This window comes from Benincasa hispida, chromosome 1, assembly GCF_027475165.1.
Source record: "Benincasa hispida cultivar pf3 chromosome 1, pf3_genome.v1.1, whole genome shotgun sequence".
Taxonomy (NCBI): Eukaryota; Viridiplantae; Streptophyta; class Magnoliopsida; order Cucurbitales; family Cucurbitaceae; genus Benincasa; species Benincasa hispida.
The window spans coordinates 41,252,082-41,272,749 of record NC_143478.1 but is presented as its reverse complement, the minus strand read 5'-3'; the positions used below and the strand labels follow the sequence as shown (position 1 = coordinate 41,272,749).

The following is a 20,668-nucleotide window of genomic DNA, read 5'->3' as shown; positions in this document are numbered from 1 at the left end:
AACATGGGATTTTTTTTTTTTTTTTTTTTTTTTTGAAGTGGTTTATTAAGAAGGCACTCCTACAAGTGGGTTCTTGCTAATAGATATAACAATGGAGACGTTCTAAACAAAGAGGAGAAAATCAACAATTTGGAGAACTTTTGGTGAAGTGAGAAAGAGTCTTCAAAGATATTTCTCTTCTACTTTTAAATTTATGCATAGCCTAAAATTGTTTATAGCATGTGATGTTTGTAGTTTTCTTATAGTTATGTATTTTTCATCTTCCCAAAATAAAAACAAAAGTGATAAAATGCTTTCATTGGGGATTCAATCTCATCATTAAGCATCCAAGTATATGTCAGAGTAGTCAAGCACCATAAATGTTTTCCTTTATTTTGGACCTCACGTTCTTCTTCTTATAAAAAAAGTTACCATTATTGTCACGTGCAAGTCAGACTATTTCCACTTTCTAGATTTTGCCATCAACATCATATATAAATATCTAAAATTTTAAAATACATATTGAAACATATTCGAATAGATGTCTTAACTAATCAAGTAATATTCATATTGAGAGTTTTTTTTTTTAATCTAATTTATTTTAGACTTGGCTAGTCGCGAGCAAGTTTACATGATCGAGCAATCGTCAACTAATGTCCACAACCAACATGCATCCTTTGCCCCTTTGTGGAGCAAAGGAATTGCTTCAACTAATTTTTATGCACTTTCACCGGTGGCCTTGGGCCTAGTTAACCTTAACCTAAGTTTACTTAAATATCATATTGCACGAAGACAAAATCATATCTTGTTCATTTAAAAATATATATATATATATATATATATATATATATATATATATATATATCTATCTTGCTTTCAACTAAGTAAAGAGAATTTATGCAATTACAAAATTTGATTTAAATTCTATTTTAGTCTTTAGATTTTTAATTTTATTTCATTTTAGTCATTAAAATTTTAAAGATCTATTTTGGCATGTAATCTTTAAAACAAATTATTTTTGTCCTTATTTTATTATTTTTTTTTAACAAATTAATAACACATGTTTGAGTATATGTACTAACACACTAAGAGTGATAGTTAATTCAATTCTTTTGATTTTGGAGTCAACCAAGAACCAAATCATACTAATAGGTTTTATAAAAATGAAACCAAACTAACGTTCAATAAATGACAAAATCATCCCTTTTTTTCCTCCCTCCCTCTATTTATCCCCACCATTCTTTAACCATTGGACTTGCAGACAATTAAGTTAAAAGTCTATTTTGGTTATGACTAATCTAAAGTAACTTTTTTACATCGTGTTTGTAAAAAGTGTTTAGAGTGGTATTAAACTTTTTCTCCGCATGTGTATTGTTGCCACCATTCGTCCGGATGGGCTCAACTACAACATTTAATAAAGAGTTATTTAGGGCAACTACTGGAATTTTTTAATAGGAGGAGTTGTAGAGCTGCAATGGTCAAGATGAGTTAATAAATTATAAAATTAATATCTTTTTAGTATGAAATCTACACACTCCTTAGACAAAGAAGAAGTAGAATTCACAATTCCAACTTCTTGGGCCAAACACCTCAAACAAAATGCATATTGTTTTTGCAAAAATAATAATGAGGCAAAAGTATTTGCAAATATTGCATAATGCAAAAGCATTTGCAAATAACGATAAAGTCTATCATCAATAGGAGTCTATGAGTAATAGAAACTATTACTAATAGATACGATTATTTTACAATATTACTATATACTATTAGTGAAAAGTAGATGGTAAAAAGGAAAATTGGGAGGTAAATGTAGTATCTATAGATTTAATTTTTAAAAACGAAAAAGAAAAACCTAAATGGTTGGAAATGGGTTGCTATTACCCTAAACTTTTCAATTGAAATGTTGGAGGCCCAAAACGTTAGGGTTTCATCAATTTCAAAGCCCAATCAGCTGTTCCCCTAGTTACCCATAGTCCAATACCATGAATTCCATGTCAATTTGCTCGAAGAAAATCACTCCTTCAAGCTTCTGTTCATCGCTCCAAACAACCAGAAAACTGGAAAAGTTCAGTTTGTATTATCATTGTATGTTGAATTAACCACTCATTCACCATCTTCATTCGTCTTCCCGTCCTGTGAAACGGTCAGGTATGGTTCTTCATCCATTAGACATTCATATTCAATTTCAAACCTTAAACCTCTCTGTCACCAACCCCTTATTAGTTTTTTCTTTGATTTTGCACATTGGAAGCCATTTCGAAGTTCTTTTTTCCATTATTCCGATATCTTGATGCTAAGTTTTTCTCCTCTGTAATTGTTTTCTTTTTGCTGCTTACAGATAAACCTGTTGAATGCTAGCATGGCGTTTTGTAGAGCTGCAAAACGTTCCATTGGATTTGTGATTTCTAACAGGCTGCTGAATGACGCTGGTCGGCGTGGATTTTCCAGTTGCGCTACCAATAGAACATTTATTGTTAAAGACGTTCAATTTGGTAGTTCAGTTCCTTACGTTCACGATGGCAATTCCGCTATTTATTCGAGGCTTAGTCTGTTGAGAAGATTTAGTGTCGAAACCCCTGCCGGGTCGGAGCAGATGAGTCTCATAAAGCAGCTGAGAGAAAGAACTAGTGCACCCATCAAAGATGTCAAGGCTGCTCTCATTGATTGCAATTGGGATATTGGTAAGACATCGCGATAGTTTCTGAAACTTTCTCTTGTTTTTGGTTTCATTTGCTGATGATATCTAATGTTGGAAGTACAGAAGCAGCACAGACAGAACTGCGAAAAAGAGGAAAGGTGTTAGCCCTGAAAAAGTCTTCTCGAACTGCTGCTGAGGGCCTTCTTGCCTTGGCCCAAAATGAAACCAAAGCTGTTGTTATTGAACTTAATTGCGAGACTGACTTTGTTGCTAGGAATGAGATTTTTCAATACTTGGTAAGTTTTTTTATTGCCTTTTTCATTTGTATGCAACATTTCCATTTTAATACATGTGAATTACTTTACATGTAAATGATCATTTGTAGATTGTACGAACTGCTATAGTTTTCTTCTTCAGGAAACCTTGTTCTTTTGCTCATAAGGTATCGTTTTATTTTATTCCAGGCTCTATCTTTAGCAAGGCAAGCATTGTTGTCTGAGAGTTTGTCTCATAATGATTCCGGGACCTTTCCTGTTGGACCAGAGCAATTGGAGGTTGAGTTTTGTAAAAAATGATTGCTTAATTTTGCTATTTGTTCTCATATTGTATGGATGCGAGTAGTGATGGGTGGAATTAGCAGATATGGGTGGCATCTGTTGGTTATTGACAGTTTAGGAGCCATTGGAAAGATATTTTCCATTGTCTTTGTAATTTTCTCAAATTTCAAAGTTTCTCAGTAAAGAATGGTTCACATTTAATTCTAGGAGGATCATTTTTTCCATGTGAAATGAAAAGTTAATAAATATAAGACGATTCTGGGGAGGATATCCCACACAGACATGATCAAGTGACATTACAAGAAGGTTTCTGTGTGGGGCTATGTTTTCTCTGCCTTCCCATTCTTCTTTATAGATTTTTATTTCTTATTTTATTTTAATATATTACAAGTAATGGCATTGACAAGCAGTTTGACCACTTGAAAAATCCTTTTTATTTTTTTATTTTTTATTGAACATAAAAATTTGAAATCCTGCATGTAGTGTCACTTGATCATTGATTCTCAAATCCTTGTGGCGAGAGTGCTCTTGATGGCTGTGCTGTGCCTGCTTCAATTTCACTGGTAATACCTTATGTAGATGTGGTATGGTGGGCTGATAACATTACTCAAACAGTGTTTCAAACCTTTTGTTGTCTTCATGAATAATCACTTCCCCCTTGATTGCTTAAAAAATAGGTGTTAATGGATATTCTCATAATTTGGACCGTGTTTCATTGAAAATCTTGGATAATGTTCTCATACTTTTGATTAAAATCAGATGCAAATAATAGTCTTCTGTTATTATTCATCATTTCTAATTGAAATTATATTTTAACGGATCTTATTTAGCATATCTAATCCATATTTGAATATAATGGAATTCTTGCCACTTGTCAGGGAATGAAATTAAATCTTGAACATCCAAAAATTAATGGAGAAACAACAGCTCTTAATGCAGTTACTGAAGTGGCAGCCATAATGGGGGAGAATATTAAGCTAAGACGAGGTTTTTTGATGTCTGCTTCTTCAAGTGGTGTTATTTCATCATACCTCCACACAAGTCCTCAGCCAGGTACTCTGATTTGAACTGCCTTGTCTTGTTTTAGGGATGGGATACATTTTTCCTTGGGTGGTTGACATTCTGATATATGGGTTTTGAACTTTGAGGAGCATTCAACTTATCCTTAACGGTTCATTCTTTTCCATTAAATTTCCATGGTGGCGATTTCATGGATGCTTGGAGTGGCTCCTACCTTACTTTCCTTATATAACTTACTTGAATGTCTATGAATTTTGTGCGTATTGACAATTAGGACAGAAGACCAAAAAATTCTCTTGATGTCAATTAAATGACATTCCACAGTTGGCAAAATTAGAGTTGACTATACTTGTTTTAATCTTAACCTTCATTTTGTGTTTCTGTTTCTTAGGTTTGGGTCGTATTGCTGGAATTTTGTCTCTTGAAGTTGAGGGTGGTAATTCACAGTCAGATGCTCTTCAACGTGTTGGGTCAGAATTAGCAATGCATATAGTGGCTGCAAAGCCATTGTTCTTAACGAAAGAACTTGTTGCTTCTGACACATTAGAGAATGAACGTGAAATTCTAAAGTCTCAGGTCTGTTTAATATGTACAATTTTACGAGTCTTAGGTTTATTACTGGGTATTATTGTTCAAGATCTTTTCTTTTTCTCTCTATTATTTTCTTCTCCCCACCCTTTTCAATTTCAATATTGCCTTACGTATAGATTGTCTGTCATTTGCATTGAATTTTGATAAGAATGGAGCTAGATGACACACGAGTGTGCACACACAAAAGGGTCTTGAAATTCATCTCTTGGGGACAGAGAGTTTGGCATTAAACTCAAGAAGACACGCCAAACTTGCGTGTGTCTATTTGCCATGTTTATTTATTTATTTATAAATTCAGACAAGGTGAGAACTTAAAATGAATTCATCCCTGTAGATGAAAGGGGCAGAAGACTTTTTCATTTATATTGTGTCTATGTGCATGGGAAGGGGTGGGGGATCTGATTAGAAGAAACCTAACCCTAGATAGGTTGGTACAGTGGCGATGCAAAATATGGGGGACGTGATTATTTGGGAAGAAAGTGATAGAAATTGTAGAATGTGGCTATGCAACTACAAGCCTAAAACGGAAATAGAACCCTAAACTTCTCCATGGGGCTGTTATAAACGATATGATTATCTGGGCCGTTCGTGAGTTATTAAGGTTATCTTGGTCACTCTGCCCCTCGAACTCAATTGACTATTTTTGCACAAATGTAGTTAAACAGTAATAAGGTATATGATGTTCTGTCCACCGTTCATCCTTAAATTTGAAAACACATGTAATTACTTCCAAAGATATATATAACCATCCTTGGAAGACAAAATTACACACACACACACATATTAATTAAAACAACTTTCATACAAAATGACATATTTTAAAGAAAATATTAAATTATGAATTTGGCTTTTGTATTTTCAAGGTTGTATATATTTAGTCATTGTATTTAAAAAAGTTTTAATAGGTCCTTGAACATTTAGATTTTTATCTATTTAGTCTCTGTACTTCAAAATATTCTAATATGCACCTAGACTTTCAATTTTGTTGTCGTGAATGTGATTTATTATTATAATTATTGTAATTATTATTTTCCAGTGATCAATTGTGATGTCAATTACTTTGTGGTATTTAATATCTTATTTTAGAATATCATTTATTTATGATATTTCTGTGAACTTTCATATGTCAGGCCGAAACAACTGGCAAATCTCAAATGGCCATAGAAAAGATGGTTGAAGGTCGTTTGCGGAAGTACATGGAAGAAGTTGTCCTGATGGAGCAGAAGTTTATTGTTAATGATAGTATAAATGTAAAGGTGAGGTGTCAATCATATTCTCAATTTATATCTTCTCAAGAATCAATCGAGTACACTGATAGAGTTGAATATTGCTAATAAATGGTTAAAAGTGCCTTTGGTTTACTATATTAAATTCTGATGCTTTTGTTTAAGGTTACAAGTTTGTATTTTTATGAATTGCTTTTAAATATTCAATGTATTAGTACATTTAATGTTTGAGCATAATGGCATATTAGTTTAGTTATGGTTTTTGAGTTATTCAACATTTTACTTTGTGCTGCAACCACCATAGATTAATAAAAGGGTAACTGTAAATTGGACCTTTTTTTTGTGGAAATTATAGGTTCAAGTACTAGTGGATGCTAGCTTAAAACTCATTGTAGTGTGTGTTTCCAGAAAAGATGTTTGGATTTTTTTTCAAATTAATGTTTGAGAGAAAAACGATTTCCATCAGAAAAAATACATGTCAATCTCAGCATTTGGTCATTATCTTCTGTTTGAGCTCAAATTCACTCGTCTGTTGGCTTTGCTTTTCTTTACTAGGAATGACTCACGATATCCAAAAATGTTGTTTGCGGGACCACTAATGAACACGAACATTTAGATAATGAAAAATAACATTTTTTTTATAAACAACTTTTCACAATCATTATTCTTCATAAAGATTTCAAGATTCTGTCTCCACGATCCCCATTCTTGATAAAGACTTCAAGATTCCAACTTTGAAAGTCATGCGGTTTTTCAAGGTAGTTGACAAGGAAATGATTCATATTAGGAAAGGTCCTATAGGTCTGTGTAGACATGTTTGTCCTTTTCATTTTATGCACACACACGCATGCCCATTATTCTTGATAAAAGCATTACAATTTCCTTCTTATGAAAATTATATCAGATTAAAGATGAACACATAAGGTAGAATTCAAAACAGGAAAGATCAAAATGGAAAGTTTAAATGATTAATTGTTGAATAATACTGGCAAGGACTCCACTTTGAACAAAGATCTCTGAAGCTGCAACTTCATAGTAAACGAGTACGAACATTTTATTAGTAAATTTTTAATTGTATATTGCCTATTTCTTCCCCAATGGATTATTATGTACAAGCATGGTATATATTTGTCATGGAACTCCATGTTTCTTAGATCTCCAGTTTAATTGTGATACATTGGAACTATTTTTCAGACTTTGCTGGATAACCTGTCCAAGGAAGTGGGTTCGCCAGTGAAGATTGGAAACTTTCTAAGAGTGGGTGTCGGGGAAGGGATTGATAGGTATACTCTACTCATATGTCATATTTTTCTTTCTGAATGGAAAGGTTTCACTAATTAGCTACGCTCCTCTTCATTTACTGAAGATGTCCAGTTCAGTTTAATGTGCCACACTCGTCATTTGTATTGGTAGCATCCAAGGTCTACGGTAACTTCTCTGACAAAAAAATCCAAACCCAAAATTATTTAGGTATCAAGAACGCTTGCCAGTTAGCTATGGCAGAAGAGACTATGATTGTTGGCCTTACCTATAGAGCACCAAAATTAAAGTACAAAAGGCGCTCTTCAGCATTCTTTAAAGTTTTTATTTAATGTAGAGTTTCAAGCAATGTTTTGGAATATGTGGGCTGGAGGCTCTATTTCCTTTTTAAGGAGAAAGGTAGCATGAAGCCTCAATTTCAATAAAAGTAAAAATTCATGTAAAATTATGTATTATAAAATTTAATATACAGAAGTATAAAAGAATAAAAGAACTGTTAAAACTTCGTTAATATTTTGAGCAAAAAACAAAATTTTCATTGATAAATGAAAAGGAAGAAAATGTTGTCAAATTTCATCATTATTATCACTAACAAAATCAACGTCTTTAAATTTTGTCTTCAATGTTGTTTTCTTAAACCTCACTACTCAAAGAATAAGTTGTCCAACTCTTGGTACGTAGGTATAAAACACACAAATGAAACGAAAAAAGAACTTCTAATATCCTACGAGTTTCCTTCACACCCAAATGTTGTAGTGTCAGATGGCTTATCGCGTGAGATTAGTTGAGGTGTACTTGGTATGTAGGTATAAATCCTATGAGTTTCCTTCACACCCAAAGAATAAGCTAGCCCGGACACACATGGATATAAAAATTTAATACAATTCTTCGCGTGATTTTAAGATGTAATGCCCTAAGCTCAAGGTTCAAAATTCGAATTTGGCATACAACCCTGGCAATCCTTTGTGACTTGGCCACATCATCTTACTTGTCTCTAACGACTCATAGAGTGAAAACTGTCCCCATAGGTTAACGTGGGTCCTTTCAACATGTTTTGTCCTCACTTACATGTTTCTAGGAAAATTCTTAAGAAGTCGGGCATAGGAATGTTCTTTCTTATCATTGAGTCACAAAAAAGGAAAGCCTATCTTACTAGTATAGGTAGTAGCTATCAATTCTTTTAGTTCTTTCTTAATCATACTTGCATATCCTCATAATCCCTTTCACTCAAATCCTAAGTTACAACATTTGAGTTTCCAGCAACAAATACCTTTTTGTGCTAGTGAGTTAGTCTTGTGGCACCGCACCAGTCAGGTTTAAATTCATGGGTTGGTTCCCACCTCCTGCAATATTCTTCTTGAGGCAACTTACTAGTATATGCCTTTCCTAGCACATTTAAAGCATGGACTAGTTCCGTAAAAACAATGCCCCCAGTGATGCCTTCCACGTGTGTTGCAGATGCACATTGGTTTATCATTACTAGTGTCTTCGTGTTGATCAGATTGTTGTTTTTGAACTTGAGCTTGGTGTGGCTTTCCAGAGATACGTTGAGATCGCTAAGAGTTAAAAAATGCGTGGTAAAATTTCCTCTTTTTCCCCAAGGAAGAACCTGGTCTAAACGCCTTGCAATCCACTACACGGACAATTGTCCATTAATGTAGCTGCTTGAAGTGTTGTAGCAGAAGTGTCCAACCACATAGGCCTGAATTTCATTCCTCAAACTCGTTGTAAAATGCCCAGTCTTCTTGGCCTTCGTGTCTACAAGCTCAGAGAAAAAATGGAGAATTTTGTAAATTCCCTCAAATCCCTTTGTCACAGTTGTCTTGTTTGAGGTACATGAATTCTACTTGTTTCTTGAATTGAGTTATCGTTGGGTAATATTGTCGGGAGAAAGCCTCTTTAAATTGCAAAGAGGTAACTGGGCCCCTACTAACATCAATAGATCTCGTTGTTGACACCCCAATGATGCCTTCTATGTGTGGTATCCTATCAGTTGCCCCAAGAAGAATATTGCAAGCATTGGGAACCAAACCTTGAGTTTGAATCGGGCTAGTGTCGCTCGATAGATACACTCACCAGTAGGGAATTGCTACTACTTGACAAGAAACGAGAAACTCAAATTTTGTGGTGACAGTTATGCTACCTATTCTTGGTCAATATTATGCATTGATGTTGTTCAACTCGGGTTCTACTCGCTCGTTTAAATCTACCTCGTTTGAGTCAAGCTAAGTTAGAGTTGAAACCATTAGGATAGGTCTTATGTGTTTCTACACCAATAAGAGTGATCTTGTTACCCAATGAAAAATTTAAAGCTTGTCAAGTGTCAAAGTCTCCATTGCTCTTGCTTAGTTGTTGAATTCTTGGGTGGCGGACAAAAACAGAGATAGTCTATGTTGGAAGAGTGACTCCTCAGGTAGGTTGTCTACCAAATCCACGTTCCTAAACTTGATTAAGGGGGTCATGAAGAATAACTTCCCTATGGGTTATTTGGAAGCTTAAAATTCCCAAGAAAGTAAAGATCTTCCTCCGTTCCCTTGCTTATAGAGGTCTAAATACTCATGAGAAGCTTCAAAATAAGTTCCCGAATTGGTCCCTCTCCCCCTCCATTTGCTGTCTTTGTCTTAGAGAGATGGAAACGGCGGATCACTTGTTTTTGCATTATGAGTTTGCTTTTAAAGGGGTGATGTTTCCTTTTAGTACTTTTGGGGTGGCTAGCTATCTTATTAAGAAGATTGATGATTGGATAATGGGTGGACTTGATGGTGGAAGTTTTTGTGGAAAAGGAAAATCTTTGGAGATGTGCTACTCGTGCACTTTTGTGGTGTCTTTGGGAAGAAAGGAATATTGGAATGTTTGAAGATAAGTTTGCTTCTTTTGATTCTTTTTAGGCTTTTATTTAGCATAAGACCTTTCGGTGGTGCACAAATTACACAACTTTTTTTGTAATTATAGCCTTTTTATGATTATTAACAATTGGAGGGCTCTTTATTAATTTTGTGGGAGGGGGTTTCTCTACCCTTGCCCTTAGGCTGTTCTTTTGACTCTTTTTATGAATATATATCTCTATTTCTTATCCAAAAAAAATTGGGAAGTCTCATATCATTTGTTGAATGTGACACTAATAGTCTTGGATACAAATGATTGTGATTTTATCCTCAACATGGAAGATTGGCTAAGAATCATGCCAAGATTGATTGTTATCATTAGGAAGTCGTGTTCAGGGCATAATTGAGAACAAGCTTAAAGGTTTAGGGGTCAAGGACCACAGCACAGTCCTTAAGGTGGTCTCTGCCTTCAAGGAAAAGAAGTTGATCAACCAAAGGGTATGAGGCCTATTGGTTTAGTGTGGTTAACAGTAGATGTACTGGAGTTATATAGTGCCTTTGGTACCAACTGTTAGGGAGTTTTCAAATGTGTTCCTTAGGGACCTTCCAGGTTTACCATTAGCACTCAAGGTAGATTTAAGCTTAGAGGTCGAGTCAGGAACAACTCCTTCCATATAGAATGGCCCAACAGAGTAGAGCCAAAGTCATAGATAGAAGAACTATTAGACAAAGGTTTTATATGCTCTGTTGTCTCGCCATAGGTGCACTAGTTTTAATTATGAAGAAGGATGGATCCATGCAGCTTATTATAGACTATTGCGCATTGAACATGGTGCAACTTCCAAAGAAATACTATATTGAGTGATCACCTGATAATTTTCTTAGGAAGCATGTGAGTGAAAACCAAAATGTTGAAAGTGCCCATATTGGTTTGTAGGGGGATAATCTTCACTCTTTTAAGCCATTTGAGACAAGGTGATGTGACTAAATCATAGGGGATACAGGGGAATGTTAGAGTTGTGTGCAGATTTTGAATCCTAGGTCTACTGTGTTGCAAATGCTATCAAAGTGGAATCTCTTCCAATAGGATGTGGTTTAGGGACGAGCCAAGGAAAAAGTTGGTGGGCATGCAACACTCTAGTAAGAGGGGATGCATGAATGAATTAAGACCACACCTAAATGAGAGGGATCCTGAGTATGGTTAAGAAAGATTTAAAATAATTAATAACTACTACTACCTATATCAACAAGATTGATCTTTCTTTTTGGTGTCTTAATCATAGGAACTCCAAAATTAAGCTTGTTTGACTTGGAGCAATCCTATATTGGGTGACCTAGAAATTTTTCTAGGAAGCATGTTAGTGAAGACATGTTGAAATGGCCCATATCGATCAATGGGGACAATTAATGTGACAATTAATGTGACATGGCTAGGTTGTAGGGGATGCAGGGAATGTTAGGGTTGTGTGTTGAATTTTGGTCCTCCGAAGGTAACAATACAAAACCAATACCCACTTTCAGGAATTGATGATCTCTTCGATCAATTATAGGGAGTAGCTGTATTTTTTAAGACTGACCAGCAACTAGGCTACCACCAGTTGAGGATAAGAGATGAGAATATTTCCACGACAACTTTCAGTTCTAGGTATGAGCATTACAGATATATTGAAATGTCCTTTGGGCTAACTATTGCATTTGCAATTTTCATCGACTTAATGAAATGAGGATAGTGTGTAAAGAGTTCCTTGTCACCTTTGTGATTGTGTTTGTTGATGGTACTAGAGTGATTTCAAATCCTAAGCCTGTGGTGTTACACAAGATGTAAAGGCTCCAAGCCTCAGTGCATTGGCATTATCATGGGGGCATAGGTCTTTTATGACCCTAAGAGGATGCATCACTCGAGTTTAAAGATCTGTGCCTTGTCCAAATACCTGAAGCGTTATTCCTTAAAGAATTTCCATGTCATTGATGTGTTAAAACAGCTTTTCTCTTTTTACATGAATGTTGAATTAATGAAATGCTTTTCAGATAGTGTGAGGACTTGATGGGTCTTACCTTTATTGTTTTCACTGTAAATTGCAGGCTGGAAACATCGGATTCATCTGAACCTGTGGCTCAAGCTGCATAAATACAGGTAATGCTTTTGCAGGGATGTTGTAGTGTAGTTTCAAAGTTGTTCAAAGTTGTCCCAAACAAAGTTTTTCCCTCTTATTTTTTCCCTCGTCTTTGAAGATAAGTTTGTTGGTTGAATAGACATTAGTCTGAATTGTCCAACTTCTCGGACTTCACCGACCAAGCTTGTCAAAGATACTCTAATGTTGCAAGTTCAAGATTATTTGTTTTGCTTTTTTAATAAGTTTCTTGTCAGTGTTCTTTTAGGAGTAAAATTTTCAAGCTTGGGGCTAATCTAAGATGATCATAATAATGATAGTTGATGCACGGTGTACGTTTTACCATATTTGTAATTAGAGGGAGAGGAAGAGTAATTATTTGAAGTACATATGACCTAGATATTAACCAAGACGATTGTAATAATCACTACTTGATGTATGTTTTACATTTTATGATACTTGTCATTATTTTTTCGGTCAGCCACATTTGTAACATTGGATCTGTATATTGCAGAGGTCTGGCTGGTACTAGCTCTACAATTTCTCAGCATCTTAAAACTCATTTCCTGCTCAAATATTCTTGGTGGTTAAGTTCCATAGCATCCTCAGTCACTGCAGAAATTTTCAGGTGCAAACATCTAGCAGAGATTTTCTCCTCCTTGCTTTTAGCATTACAAGGATTGTATACATTGAGTTAGAAATCCTTTTGGTAACAACACCTTTGCATTTTTGTTTATCACTCATGTCTGATTATGAGATCAACTGACCAATAAATTTTGAAATCTGGGTCAGTTAAGAGTTTATGTTACTTCACACAAATTGTGCTTATTTGTCCATGAAACTAGCTTATGTCTAACAGGTAACAGTCCCACAATTCTGTGGTCTTATAAATTTTACATCCCAAAGTTGAAACAAGACAAGGAATATAGATGTTATAATTTGACAACTCGGATTCGACATCTATTTATTAGTGCATTTGGACATCTATTTATTAGTGCATTTGGGGGAAAATGATTTGAATTTTATGATAGTTAAGAGTTGCTTGATTTGATTGTGATATACTATCGAAATCTTAAATTTAGTCTCTACTCTTAGTTTATTACTAAATTTAAGATTTATTGAAAGTACGCAAACTAAATTGGATATTTGCAAGTATTAGGACTAAAATTGAATGAACTTCAAAGTATAGAGACAAAAATGGTACTTTAACCAAAATTAAATGAGTTCAAATCCTTCTAAAGTGTTGACTTATTGCTATACAATATATAAATCATATGAAAATAAAAGAATAAACAATGGACTTAGGCATGAGTTTGCTAGTATTAAACTATACAAGGAACAAAATATCGCCTAATATTCCATTAACAAAACCTAGTTTTCTAGGCATATATGAAGGAAAAAAATTGGAGAATAATTATGCAAATTCCTTCCCTACAAAAGAAAATGGGATGTCATGTATCTTACATTGACTTTCTGTAAACAATGGAGATCAAGTTTGGATTGGCTCATCGATTGAGAACTTGCTTAGTAATTGTCCATGTATTAACCAACATCAAATTGAGGTTTTTTTTTTCTTTTCTCCAAAGGTATTGAATTGCAATAAAAACAAAGTGGACTTCAAAACTCGAGGTCAATGTACTATCAAAGCAAAATACAATCAAAGAAACTAAGAGGAGAACAAGATAAAAAAATCAAACAAAATACATAGAAAAGACATGATTCAAGAAAAAAGATCTTAAGGGATGCGCCTGGTTGAGTCATCTCATAACTTAACTAAACAATTGAGGAAGATGCAAGGTAACTCTATAGATGTAAAGATTACGCACCAAATATGATAGATAATAGCACATCAAATGACTTTCCAGACCTTATGCCCCAAATGATTCCCCACGCTAAAGTGGCAAAAAACATTGAACATTGTTAAGTGACTGTCTAAGCATAAAGGAAACATCAAACACTATTAAACAGAGTGGTGGATGCTTTCAATCCTAAAGTCCTTAGGCGATTGTTTATGCAAACATACAATGAAGTTTCTTCTAAGGTCCTCAACAGATTTCCCTTTTGTTCACATTTCTCTTCTATAAGCTTATGCTAAATTAGATTCTAGGGAAAATTAAAATAATGAGAAATGCATGGGCTTGAATTTATGTGAGATATTGGTCGTTTGGTTTGGATACTTGAGGATAAAGCAATTTCCATTTTAGTAATATTTTAATGAGTCATGTTTTCTTTTATTCGACATGTGGAATAAAGTAGGAGATTCAAATCTCTCACCTCTTAATTGACGACATATATCTTTACCACTTGAGCATAGCTCAAGTTAATTCAAGTAGGTTGCAATGTTCATCATTAAATTGTTTATGTTTTGTCACCTTTAGAAATTTTATAGTTAGCAAAATACTAGCATCCACTAAGCATATGTTATTTTTATCAACATAAATGTATCATTTTGTTTATAATGATTTAAATTTTAAATTTTGTTTATTATGTAGGATTTTTTCTCCACCACAATCTACATCACCAGCTACCAAATCAATGATGGTGTATAGTTTTTTTCCCATAACAAATAAAAATTAGAATATGACATTACAAATAATGAGGGAAGGATTTAAATTTAAGGGAACTGCAATGGGTAGCACTTTAAGGACTAATAATTAAGTGCATAGCAACATTGTAAAATAATTGCAAATATAGCAAAGTCTATCAATGAAAGATTATATCGTTGATACACTCCTTATTAGTGATATGATATATTGCCTGTAGACTCCTATTAGTGATATGGTCTATGTTGATAGACTCTAAAAGCTGAATCTAAATTTTGTTATATTTGCAAATTGTTTTGCATTGTATTATATCTGCAAATATTTTAGGCCTAGTTGCCGTATTTGCAACTGTCCTTTAAATTCATAATAGTTTATAGGTGTAACGACCCAACTCTCCATTATACTTCTAGGAAGCTACTATATGCATGCATAGACTTGACAATAAATTTCTTGAGAAAAAATAAATTAAATAAAAGAAATAATACTTTTATTTCATTAAATAAAGCTAAAATAATAAAAACCTGAAAATATCATTCGGGGTATCCCTGACTTTGTTTTAGAATAAATTGAGCCAATAAATAAATTAATCAATAAATAAACAAAATAACCAAGGGTTTTAAAGAACTAAACTACTAAACCAAATCATGTCAAACAAAAGAAATGAACAAATGCAGAAGCGACGTCATGTCCCAACGACCGAGTCACTAATTCTTCCTGTCATTTTCCATCTGATCCCTTCCCTTACCTGAAAAACATGGAAAGAAGAGAATGAGTATAAAATATACCCAGTAAGCAACCCACTACCACCCTCCTACGTGAATTGTTAGCCTTCCTATCGGGGCTCAAGTGCACAATACACATCGTAGGCATAGACAAAGGAATAAGCATAAGGGGCGAATCCGAAGACACGCTTTCATAGGTGGTGACCCTGGAGGGACACAGTCATAAGCTTAAGTGGTGACCCCAAAGAAACACCATAGAATAGGCATAAGGTGTGAACCCGAAGACTCACATGCAATGTGCATAGCCTGGTAAAAACGTTAACAGTCACTATTAGTCTCACATAGGCATAAGCATACAATCAAAGTTTTAAATCATCCTTAGGGTTCACAACAGTCTCACAATTCATCCATCAATCAAACACTGCAACAATACAAAATATCAAAATTCCATAGCATAAACATAAGCTTCCATACTCCCACCAACAGTCCAACAACCACAACATAATATTTCAACCCAACATAGAAACCAATTCTTAACACATACTTGGGTTTCAGGGCGAACCGACAGTAGGTAACTTATCTGAATTTAGGCCTAAATGTTGTTATTCAAGCAAACCAACCCTTCTAGTTTCCACACAATTTGAATCAAATCCTAAAGCATGAACCAAAAATTAATTTTTAACATTCAACTTCATATTCTAAATCACAAATTTATTTAACAGAAATTTAAACCACTTACCCAATACGTGGTTTGTTTCAAAACCACTCAAAACTTCAATCAAGCAACCCAACCTAGACATATGCCACAACTAATAATTATGAACTTAAATTACATCCTTCAAATTCCAATTGACCATAAAACCTCAAATCCTTACCAAAATCATATTGAAATCAATCTTGAACTTACTGGACAACATCCCAATACTTTCCAAAAACTCCAATTCAACCTTCAAAAACCATGATCAAAAGTTTTTAAGCAAAAAAAAAAAGAAAAAAAAAAAGAACTTGTTGGGCAAACAAGAACCAACCCAAAAATTTAACAAAAATGTTAAGAACTCAACCCAAATTGGCAAGTTAAGCGATGACGCGTGCTAAAAATTAATTCAAAGAAAGGAAATCACCAAGAAATAGAAACATCCAATAAAAAATTCATAAAAAATCTCAAAGAATTCAAGAAAATCCATACAAACCTCTAAAACTAACGTCGTGGCCTTCAAACGTTCATCGAATCTGACTCATGATGCCAAGATTTACAATTACAACTCAAAATTAAAGGAAATCTAGTGATTTTTGGCCTGGAATGACCAAAACCGAGTAACATGCTCCCTAAGACGGTCTAACTCTCCCCCCAGTTCGGAAAGAACATATTTATATTACAGTCGCAACGTTGCAATACTAGAACACTCTTCGATCCAACCCTCGAGCGTTGGGGTAGGGTTGACGCAGCGTTGCAACTCTGATGCAAATTTAAGGCGCGTGCAGGTTCAACACTTTTTCGTCAAAATTCGTAGGACTGTTCCTGCAATTGCGCATTCTGCCTTATAGCGTTGGGCGAGCATTGCAACTCTGTCACATGGGCATTTTGGTAATTTCCTCTCATTTGAAGTACGGATGCTCAAATCATCTCCAAATTACTTCAAATTAACCTCGTTTCTCATCAAATGACTAATTTTACCTCTTGGTTACTCGTACCTACAAAATAAGACAACAAACATATAAAATCCCTTAACAAGCCTAAATTAAGCAAGAAAATATAGCTCTTTTTTAGATCTAAAGACTCTATGAGATACAAATGAGAGTCCTAATTTTCTGTAAAATATAATGCACAACGCGTAACATGTCCTCTAGTAGTGTGATTGAAACTTATACGACAACCTCTTCCATATATAACTATGAAACTTAAGATGATGAAAACTAACGGTACTTTAATAAATTCACTTTGAGAACTACCAAGAACTTAGGAAGTCTAATTTATTAAGAGCATGCATCCAAACTGATCATACTAATACAGAGACATCTCCATATGTGCGTAAGTTGGAAATTTCTTCTACTCCAGGAGCGTCAATTGTCTTGCACTTTTTGGTAGCTATATGTTTAAGAAATAACTTTATTCAATTAGGGCTCACTCTCTCTAAAACTCGACATAAGGCTTTTTACTATCCTGGGTTAAAAACTTATTTGAGCCAATCCTCATGTTACTCCTTAGCTTAAAATAGTTGTATATCACTGTTTAGTTCCTACTATGAATTGAGTCTGGAAATCTCTTTCAAAATGAAGTTCCTGAAATCCTTGGATACTATAGAGCATCAATCATCTGAATCACGTTCCTTATAACCTTATAATGACTGTATCTAATGACTGAAGATAGTCCTTAGTATAGACCTTTCCTGATTGATAAATCTAGCCTCTAAAACCCTTACTCTTTTGAGTTGGAATCTGGATTCGACACAAGATGGCCTCTACATTCCCCTGTGACCTATTTACACTATCAAATTCAATTCATAACAGTTGATAACTAATTGTATGGTTCCATCTTTCCTTCTTAATAAACAAAATGTGAGCACCTTGAGACGAATATCAAGCGTAAGAAAACTTTGTATAATAATTCATGTATATGCGACTTGAGCTACTTCAGTTCTACTATAGCAACCTCTTGCTATCGACACAAGCTCTATACTCCAGGTTGGCCCTTATACTAGTGACAATCTTAAAAGATCTAACTTACTTTACTATTACTAGCACCAATCAGTTGTCTCCTTCAAGCAATATTACTTTTCTCTTTTCAATCAACATGATGGTTTCTCTAGTTTCTAACTTATACTCAAAGTCAACATCTTTCAAACTTCTCTAATAAGTTCAACTATGTACCTTCTCATTGGTAAAGTCACACCGTTCCATATCTATAGTTCCTGAAAACTAATGTTAATTCAACTCTCCTTAAAAGGTTATTTTGTCTAACGCTCTACTAAGCTATGGAATAAACTTGTCAAAGAACCCATCCAATATCCTAGTTGTCTTTTTGCCCAACTGCTTATGTTGGAAAAACATTCTCATGCTAAAGATGAGTTCTTACAGTCAACAACCTAAACAAACTATTTTTTCAACCAACAAATACTAATTAAGGTTCAAAATTGCATGTAACTTCAGTATGCTTAAACCAATGCCGAGGCTAGTAAACACCAAAATCTTTCCATTGCAAGTCAAACTAACTTGTAGTCTCAAAACAGTAATTCTCTTTTATATCCTTAAAATATTTAGCACTTTCTAAATACCTCTATTTTCCTCACACCCATCTTTGTTAATTCAAACATTCAAGGTGCACTTTTCACTTGATCTCTATACTAAGTCATATGACCAATTATAACCCTGTTATACTCTACAATTTGATTCCATAAACTTCAAACATTAGTGGGGTATCCTCCAGAAGTTAGCATTGCTTTTAAACTCTAAATGCTTATCCTTCCTCTTGGCATAATTAATTAAACTTGAGTCTTTTCACCACAACAAGAACATAAACAAAATCCAAATACTGAACATTACTTCAATCCAACAATTTATTTTCCCTTGTTTTAAGCCAACTTTATTTCCAACCATCTTGGCTTCCTTGCTAAAATCACCTTACCAAGGTTCTATAAGGAATTTTTCATATAATCACTTATACATACTAGATTTTTTCCCCTTTTTAATCATGTTACATGAAGAAGCAAAACATCATGCCTTACTCAAACCACCAATCTCTAATACCCCTAGATTGATTTTGACTTATTAATCTGTTCAAAATTCCTCTTAAGGTATATGATTTCAATATGTAGCAACCTTTAATAAAATCATAGTCTCCCATTCCTCCCTTTCATAACTCTCAGGAAAATTTAATTTTGTACCTATGTACTGAAAAGCATCTAAAAGGTACTCTTATTACCTTCAAATTTAGAGATACTATTGCTAGTTTTTGTTTGGTTTGATATGGTTTATTGAGTGACCCGAGGTAAAACTCCATTTTGAGCAATTACGGGTTGAATACGGAATTAGGAAGAAATCAAGGACCCAAGATCAAGAAAAGAGGAAAGTTTGGAAAGCAATTCGGAGGAGCCAGTGTCGGCCGAACGTTGCAACGCTGCTCCTTGACGCTGTAGACCCAGGAGCAATTTGGAACAGGGCAGCGTTGCAACGCTATGACTTCTACGATCGGTTGGCATGAAAAAAGGAAGGAGGCAGAGCCGATTTTGAGCGAATTTAGTCCGTACAAGAGCTGAATTACAGCAGTTCTGATCGTTTTCGGTGGAAGACTCGAGATTTCGGTTAATAGTTGATCCAAGATCGTCTTTGGGATGTTCGTGGCAGGAAGATTGATCGTGATTGTGTTGTTTTGTTGAAGAACAACACGAGATTCGCGGAAAGAATCAAGAAGATCGTGATTGGGATTCAGACCTATTGAAAGGAGATCATTCCTCTACGTTAATTTATTTTTTGCTTTGATGATTGATTATTTGTGGATTTTTTTATCGGATCATGTGTGGCTAAACTCTATTATTCTAGGGTGTTTGTGGATTTTAAGGAATGTTACTTTGAATACTGAATTTACAGTTGATTGATTTTGCATGAATTTCTAAATTATTTGTATTTAATGCTTTTGATTAACTGGTCGTTAATTGAATGAACCTAAGTTAATTAGATGTATCGAGAGAGAGTTTAATTCGTTGGACCCAATAATTGAGATTGTCATTCGAAATTGCATGGGAATGAATTTAGAATAATAAGGGATACGATTGAAGGATCTCAATGTTGTAATTATTCAAGCGATAGAAGAGATTCGGGTCGATGGTAGTTATTAGGAGGGTTTGAGCTCGAGAGAGGATTTCCTTATTTTATAACTTCTAGCCTCAATCTATTGATTTCAATCAATTGCATGTCATATTCACTATATTCTCTAAATGAAACAACACCCTGGAATCTTTTTGCTCTGAATTTGTTCTTGCATGTGTGATTGAGTATTCATTAGTCATAGTTATAGATAAAACTCATCTTTTGGATTGCCTGAATAAAATTAACAAAGAATTGTGATAAATAAGTTTAGGAAAATTTCGCTCACGCCAGTCCCTGAGGACGATACCCTATTTGGGATTTATTACTTCGATTGCGTATGCTTGCACCTCGTATCATATACGTATCTTGTGAAAGAATTTGTTGTGATACCAC

At 34.4% G+C, this 20,668-nt stretch overlaps 1 protein-coding gene across 2 annotated transcripts; it reads left to right on the top strand.

The window, feature by feature from the left end:
- The first annotated feature begins 1,940 nt into the window (after window positions 1-1,940).
- LOC120085904 (translation elongation factor Ts (EF-Ts)) lies at window positions 1,941-13,153 on the top strand. 2 transcript variants are annotated; one of them, XM_039042196.2, is made up of 10 exons: window positions 1,941-2,127; window positions 2,318-2,660; window positions 2,741-2,913; window positions 3,082-3,171; window positions 4,053-4,227; window positions 4,586-4,770; window positions 5,916-6,041; window positions 7,206-7,294; window positions 12,179-12,230; window positions 12,722-13,153. In XM_039042196.2, exons 2-9 carry the CDS (start codon window positions 2,339-2,341, stop codon window positions 12,222-12,224), a joined length of 1,206 nt encoding a protein of 401 aa, XP_038898124.1. In that variant the 5' UTR covers window positions 1,941-2,127; window positions 2,318-2,338; the 3' UTR covers window positions 12,225-12,230; window positions 12,722-13,153. The 2 variants fall into 2 exon arrangements, with proteins under 2 accessions (XP_038898124.1, XP_038898134.1); XM_039042206.2 differs by lacking the exon at window positions 7,206-7,294 and having other exon boundaries at window positions 1,971-2,127.
- Window positions 13,154-20,668: the final 7,515 nt, after the last annotated feature.

Coding starts and splice junctions, on each gene's coding strand:
- LOC120085904 (XM_039042196.2), top strand. CDS start 2,339: ATGGCGTTTTGTAGAGCTGCAAAACGTTCCATTGGATTTGTGATTTCT. Junction 2,661..2,740: donor TGATTGCAATTGGGATATTG/GTAAGACATCGC, acceptor TTGGAAGTACAG/AAGCAGCACAGACAGAACTG. Junction 4,771..5,915: donor GTGAAATTCTAAAGTCTCAG/GTCTGTTTAATA, acceptor TTCATATGTCAG/GCCGAAACAACTGGCAAATC.